Consider the following 7,155-nt stretch of genomic DNA (forward strand, 5'->3'; position numbering starts at 1 on the left):
GAAATGAAAGCATAGTCCAGAAGGCAGCATAATCCAGTAGGCGGCAGAATCTTAATGCTTCAAATGTTGCCACAGACCAACACGCACACTTCTCATGCATACATACTCGCTCACATCCTAACACTCACACACATTTTCATGCACCCACTCACAATCACTCACACATTCTTAGATGCACATAAACACTCATTTGTGTGCGCATATGAACGTGTTTTTGTTTTAACAATGTCTCCCTACCTCCCTATGTCTCTTCGTTAACCCATGCATGGACAACTCATAGTGGGTAAGTCGTTGGCACATCTCACTCACATCAGTCTCACGAATAATCCTGTACTACATTTATCATAGTTCATAGTTCATCATAGTTTATTTATTTGGTATAGCCCTGTGATCCATTCGGCTCTTGAATATCAATATGCAACACATGACAGAGCCTGAACCCACATTTTCTATTCTATTCCCTTTCGCTATTACAGGAGGCCTGGGCTATGGAGGCCTTGGCTATGGAGGCCTGGGCTATGGAGGTCTGGGCGTTGCTGGTCTGGGCGTTGCTGGTCTAGGCTATGGTGGTCTAGGCTATCCCGGAGCGGCTCTTGGAGGAGTCTACACGCACCATGCAGGTAAGAGATTCCCCCCCCCCCTTATGCCACACACTCAACCTCTCATACCAAAAAAGTCGTGGTCAAATTAGCATTGGAAATTCCACACTCCTATGGCAAGGGGCGAGTTGATCCACATGACAAAGCCACTGTTGATCTTCCCTACTATGTGTACTTGCGAGCTGCTCAGCTCTATGGCGGAGCCACCCGGTCAGTTAGGCTCAGCTGCTCCCTAAACGAACTTCAGCACTTCAGACAGCCACGCCCATTCGACCCGTCTGGACTGTGCCAGTCAAAGCAGAGCGGTTTGGTAGGCCCACAAAGATATGCAGCTATTTTTCAGAAGCGACCTGGCCACAAATGATAGCCCAACGAAGTGTCTTACCACGTGGACAATTAAATCAGGCAAACACTCTGAACGCATGTTTCTAAATGTGGAGGTGAAATACAAACCATGTAAAAATCCACGCGACCACCACGGGAGAGAACACACAAACTCCAAATACACAAGCAGGCATCGTCTGGGTCGGGATCGAACCCACACGCTCCTTGTATACCAGACGAGGTAGTTAACATCTCAACTACCGTTTCACATCTATCCCTCGTCAATCCCACGTCGAACCTACTGCCCCCCGCGCATTAAAACAGGTCCCTGCAGGGTGGGCTGGTAGAAACATTGGAATTTTTTTTTACACCCAACAGCACGAGATTTTATTTCGTTAAAGTATTGAAAGGGGACGGACGGACGGACACATTAATCTATTGCACGCTGGTACACTCAGTTTACAACTACGTTCCTACCAGTACAAGGAACTGTCTTTCCCTGGCAGCTGGGCTCGTTCACCCTTACGGTGGGCTCGGATACCATGCGGCCCCCTATCACAGCGGTGGGTATGCTGCATGTGCATGAGCTTGCATGTGCCCGCCACCCCTACCTAAATGTTTGAATCAAATTATAAATCCCTGCTGTGTGTTGTTTGCAGCCCTCGGCGGACTCGGCTACCCCCTGGGCCTTGGCGCCGGTGTTGTGGCTCCCCACGTGGTGAAGGGCAAAATCGGTGAGGGTTCCTTTTGTCCCGACCGGCAAATTCCCGGTGCATTAATGTTCCCTCATTTACACGGCTACGGAGTGTGTGTGTGTTTAGTGCGTGTTTTGATAACTGTGGTGGCTGACTGTTGGTGCCGTCATTTCCTTGAAACAAAGTCCACCGTGTTCAGTATTATTCTGTAACAAGCACGTAAATATCCGTTAATCTTTGCTTGCGATGTGTGATGTGTATGCAGCTGCCCCGTTGGCGCCTTTTGTTGGTGCCATCTAGGTCATCACCGGTGAGTGAAGGTCGTAGAGACACCATAGGCTCACGCAGAGACCCATAACACTTATCGAGACCCATACACGTACCCAGACGTCCATACACTTAGAGAAACCCACAAACATCTGCGGAGGTTCCTAAGACTTGGCAAAATAACTGCCAATAGATCCCGAATAGAGTATAACCTTCTCAAGACTCTACCGATCCTGGGTGGATTGGTGGAGGTGCACATGTCTCGACACAGTGGAGTGACACACAGTGGATTAGAGAACACATGAAGGTTATTGTCTCCCCTCCCAACAACATCAACAACAACAGAGGGCCAACGCTCACAACAATGAGCAGAGCCATCGGATCGATAAAAAATGTGGCAAAGTTAACACAGTGATGAGCACACCTGCAAGTCATCTCAGTCAGCCGAGTGCATAGCAGCTCGGTTTGTGACCATGACCTGCCAGCAGCGAGTGTGCCTCCCACACATCACCTGACCCCGCCAACGTGCACGCAGCCTGGTAAAGGCCCCATTGTGACGTCACTATCACTTGAGTGGTGATTCGACAGGGGCTGTTGTTGTTGCTGGTGTTGTTGTTGTTGCTGTCTAAATGTGCCATGCGTGCGTGTTTGTCTGTCCGTGCACAGTGGCAGGAGAATTGCTAGGCGATCGTTGGCCTGCCGCACCCAGGTAACTATCCCGCCTCCTACCAGACAGTCTCGCCCCTTCACCTGATGAAGGCCGCTTGTGTTGTGGCCGAAACGTCGTGAGAATATTATTGTGTTATTTTATTTTATCAATTTATTATTTTATTCTCATTCTACGTAGTGACTTTACCGAAAGAACCAAAGAAGATGAATCATTGCAGTCACGAAAGCTTTAAATCGAAATTTAACCGCCTCTACGGGGTAGGGATTCCACACATCCTTAAGATCATTCAACAGACTTCGGGATAAGAAGGCTCAACTAATCGAGTCTCTCACCTTTCTGAAGAGATGCCGCGACTCTAAGCTTAAAGGCCGTGATCTGAACGTGGCTCTTTCACTCCAGCGCTGTCCTACCAGACAGTCTCGCCCCCTTCACCTGATGAAGGCCGCTTGTGTTGTGGCCGAAACGTCGTGAGAATATTATTGTGTTACTTTATTTTATCAATTTATTATTTTATTCTCATTCTACGTGGTGGTGACTTTACCGAAAGAACCAAAGAAGATATCCCGCCTCATTGCGTTGATTTGTTCTATAGGCACGAGTTGGTCCGTGCTTGAGGCGTTAAATTCGTGCTGCCTTCCGCAAAACATCCGACGCGATGCTTTCATTTTCTTAGATCAACAGGGAGGTGCGTGGTTGACGCATTTCTCCTCTGATTGCGAAGTTACTTTTTTGTTTTTCTCCCCCCGGGGGCCCCGCCCCTCTGCAGGCCCCACCCCCTTTATCGTTAGGCCCCACCCATTCCACCAAACACAGGGGATGGACGTTTTTGTTTGTTTGTTTAAGAGAATGCCAATTTAGTGTTTTGCCGGCTGCAGGAATTAGCAAAAAACTCCGGGCTAAACCTGAGTCGATTTCAGTGAGACATTGTGAGGGGGGGTAGTGATCGGGGTTGCGGAATTGAGGGAAAGGGGATACGTACTATGTTTATGTTGAACTTTTTTGGAAACATACGGAAGTGCTGGGGAAGGTCAACCAACTGAACACAAAAGCTCTTCTAGAGAAATTAGTTGTCAATCTACATGATTTGAAAGTGTATAGCTCCAGTGGTGGAGGGTCCTTAAAGCGTTCTTAGAGGGACAGGTTTGGTCCGATCTTTTTTGTGGGGCTCAACTCACAAATGGATGATTGATAATGCTGGCCCAGAAAGGCTGACTGTGTTTTCTGAGTACAACTTAACGATCCGTGATGCTTGCTCGTCCGTGCCCAGCCCTGCATCCCCGTCTGCAGTCACTTCAACCAGAAGTGGTGTCTGCGGAAGCGACCCAAGGCTCCGGTGAAGAAGTGACTTGACGAACGTTATGGACAACCGCCGCCAACCACCACCCACAAACAGGGGCATAGGTTCACCACCTACTCCCCTCCCCATACCTGCCCATTCATACCGACTGACCCACCCATCCTACCCAAGTCCTTGACTCTCACACAAATTCTTATCATCGGCGTGATGGTTTATTTTCGCCGTTCGTTAAGTTCCTGACTCCACCTAATCCTATGCCAACTTGGTGAAAATCAAGCCCTTGAGCGCGTGAGTGAGTATACGAGCGTGTGTCAGAGTGAGTGTGCGACGCTAATGAGTAGGCGGGTGTGCCGGCGTCTGTCCGTAACGTTTTTCTGATCTTCTCGGCATTAACACAAACGACGATGAATTAACACGACCTGGAAAAAACTAAATATACCACGAATAGCCAAAAATTTAATATATATATTTCAAAACGAACCCTGGCATTAATCTTTAAAAAAATAATCTAAATCTGGTGTTGAGGGGAGCACGCACACTGCTTCTGATTCTTCAATCAGGGGGAGTGAATCAACCGGGCGGCTGAAATTACACTTTGATAAAAGCTGTTAACGTTAACGAAAAGATATATATATCTGTAAAAAAAAATAATTATAATGGAACTTGTAATTAACCAACAAGAATTCAGCTGGATTGGAATGGTGGGTGCAATGCCGACGGGCGTTTGATTCACAGAAAAAAATGTTCATACACGAACAATATCTGGCATCATTTTACGGCAAGTCGATACCATCACGGTGGAAAAACCTTAGGCCTAATTCACGATGTTACCACCGTTTAACACGGGGTCACCTTAGCGCAGCAGTTACTCTCAGCTGTAAGCCCCGGCTTCCCAAATCCCCCGATCTCCATGTGTGCCCCCCTTCTCCCCGCACTGAGTGTATGCCTATCGTTATTTAGTTCTCGTCAGTTCCAGAGTTTTCTTTTAATCGGGTCTAAAAGTGAGCACACATTAAAGATTCTACCCCAAGAATTCGAGATTGTTGCGGGTCAAAGGTCCGGTCGACTTTGGCCACCAAAAACGTTTGATAGTGGTCTGGTTGAAATTTTGTGCGTCTGCTAACGCCAAGTGTCACTAACAGCTCCCGGAGTGAGTTCACTCACGCTTACAATTTCATTGGCCGGGGAACTCAATAACGGATGTTGTTATGTAACGAGTGGCTTCACGATTGAATTACTTGGCCGATGAGATAGGACAGGTGTATGTGTGATAGTTTGTGAAAGGTTGTTAAGTCCTGGATGGATCGGACGCGACTTGGGTGGATATATTCTGTGCAACGTCTTTTTTTCTGTGTTCCCGATTAAAATAAAAAAAATCTGTACTCGCCGCCCTTATGCATTCCATTGTGTCGTAAACAAACGACCCCGCGTGTGTGTGTGTACGTGCGAACGCGTGGGGAGCGATAGTGTAGCGGTTAGCGTGCTGCGCTATGAACCTGGCGACCCGGGTTCGATTCCCGCTCACGGCCAACACCAGTGACGATTATGTGAACCGGTCCCGGGCCTCCCCTAGGTCGACTCAGCCTCAAATGAGTACCTGGTGCGGTGTGTAAACATCGCCACTAGGGAGACAAAGGCGGTCGGGCGTGGTGCTGGCCACCCACCCCCTCGTGTACCGTTCTGGCCTTCATAGGTGCTCGCTAACAGCACTTGCCCCTACAGTCTGTTACAGGCTATATGGGGGATCTTTGTCTTTTTTTTGTGCGAACGCGTGCATTGCTGTACATTGTCACACGTCCAACTGTCACGTGACCCAATAGTCAACCAAAGCGACCAAAGTACAGAAATCTTACACGGTCATCATTAGACCTCCTTTGCCAGCACCAAAATGTAATAATAATAGGGGTTTTCCCCTTTTTTTCTGGCAACAAAACTGAAGCCTTATAAGGATTCATGTCTGCATTAACCACAATACCTGCGGTCAAAATGCAAACAACAACAAAAACATGCTATGATAATATTTGATGCATTGTCCTTGAAACTGATTGGTCCACACCAAGGGACGGCTTTCTTTTTGAGCCTCGACCCAATTGGTGCTCGACCAGATGGCGCCAAAAGGCTCAAAAGAAAGCCGTCCCTTGGTGTGGACCAATCAGTTTCAAGGACAATGCATCAAATATTATCATAGTATGTTTTTTTGTTTGCATTTTGACCGCAGGTATTGTGGTTTATGCAGTTTTGTTGCCAGAATAAATGGGAAAAAAACCCTATTCTTACACGGTCATGAAGCGTACATTTCTCACCAGTTTATCTTCCAGTTAATTCACGTATAATAGAGATTAACGTGCCAGCCTCATAGCCACCCAGACTCTTAAGTGCAGTTAAGTTGTCACGGCTTGCATTGCAGATACAGCCCGCACAGCTTCAGCATAAATGTCGATTTAAAGCTTTCGTGACTGCAGGGATTCATCTCCTCGGTTCTTTCGGTAAAGTCACGTAAAATGGAAATAATAAAATAATAAAAATAAAACAGTATAAAATAAAAATAATATATAAAAATAAAAAATAGATATTTTATTTTAATGATGTTTTATTTTTATTATTTTATTTCCATTTTACGTGACTTTACCGAAAGAACAAAGAAGAAGCTTCAGCATAGCCGCACAGCACCATTAGCTTCACAAACATTCTATAAAAAATAACTTTTCTTTTTTTACCAGGTGAGGCCCACTGAGTTATATAGCTCTTTTATTTTCAAAGATGACTGGCCAAAAGTGATAGTTCAATGAAGTGGTTTTTCATCATGTGGGAATTTATAGTGGCAGCCAAATAATCTAAAACCATATTTCTAAATATGGAGGGGGGACAAAATACCAGAGGACCTGGAGAAAAAAATCCAGGCAACTCCAAATATACGGCCGTCAAAGTCGGGACCAAACCCAAGACTTCCTGTGTACCAGACGAGGTAGTTTACATCTCGGCAAGATGCTGGGAGACCAGCTCTGATGTTTCAGGCTGGCTGTCTGTAACTTGATGATCCGCCTCCACTGGACACCTGTGGATTCCTCCAGTCTAAATAAAGATTCCGATTCTGATATTGGCATTAAAAATGTATTGCTACGGTAGGATACCGCATCTAAACTGAACCCAAAGAGTGACCAACATATTAAAACAAAGGTTGAACATCGAAGACGACCTGATGATGCAGATAGCAATGAAAAGGAAACTGGCACTATTTCGACACTAAATGTAGGATGGACACACAGGAAAATAAAGACTGTGTTTGAAAACATTTAAGCAACC

At 46.2% G+C, this 7,155-nt stretch overlaps 1 protein-coding gene across 2 annotated transcripts; it reads left to right on the forward strand.

The window, feature by feature from the left end:
• The first annotated feature begins 246 nt into the window (after positions 1–246).
• On the forward strand, positions 247–5,239 carry LOC116957349 (lamprin 0.9-like). Of its 2 annotated transcripts, XM_076055699.1 has the most exons (7): positions 247–283; positions 477–620; positions 1,430–1,486; positions 1,583–1,657; positions 1,884–1,928; positions 2,552–2,594; positions 3,823–5,239. In XM_076055699.1, exons 1-5 carry the CDS (start codon positions 262–264, stop codon positions 1,916–1,918), a joined length of 333 nt encoding a protein of 110 aa, XP_075911814.1. In that variant the 5' UTR covers positions 247–261; the 3' UTR covers positions 1,919–1,928; positions 2,552–2,594; positions 3,823–5,239. The 2 variants fall into 2 exon arrangements, with proteins under 2 accessions (XP_075911814.1, XP_075911815.1); XM_076055700.1 differs by lacking the exon at positions 1,430–1,486.
• The last annotated feature ends 1,916 nt before the right edge of the window (positions 5,240–7,155 follow it).

Source organism: Petromyzon marinus, chromosome 72 (assembly GCF_048934315.1).
Source record: "Petromyzon marinus isolate PM22_M1 ecotype Great Lakes invasive population chromosome 72, UKy_Petmar_22M1.pri1.0, whole genome shotgun sequence".
Classification (NCBI taxonomy): Eukaryota; Metazoa; Chordata; class Hyperoartia; order Petromyzontiformes; family Petromyzontidae; genus Petromyzon; species Petromyzon marinus.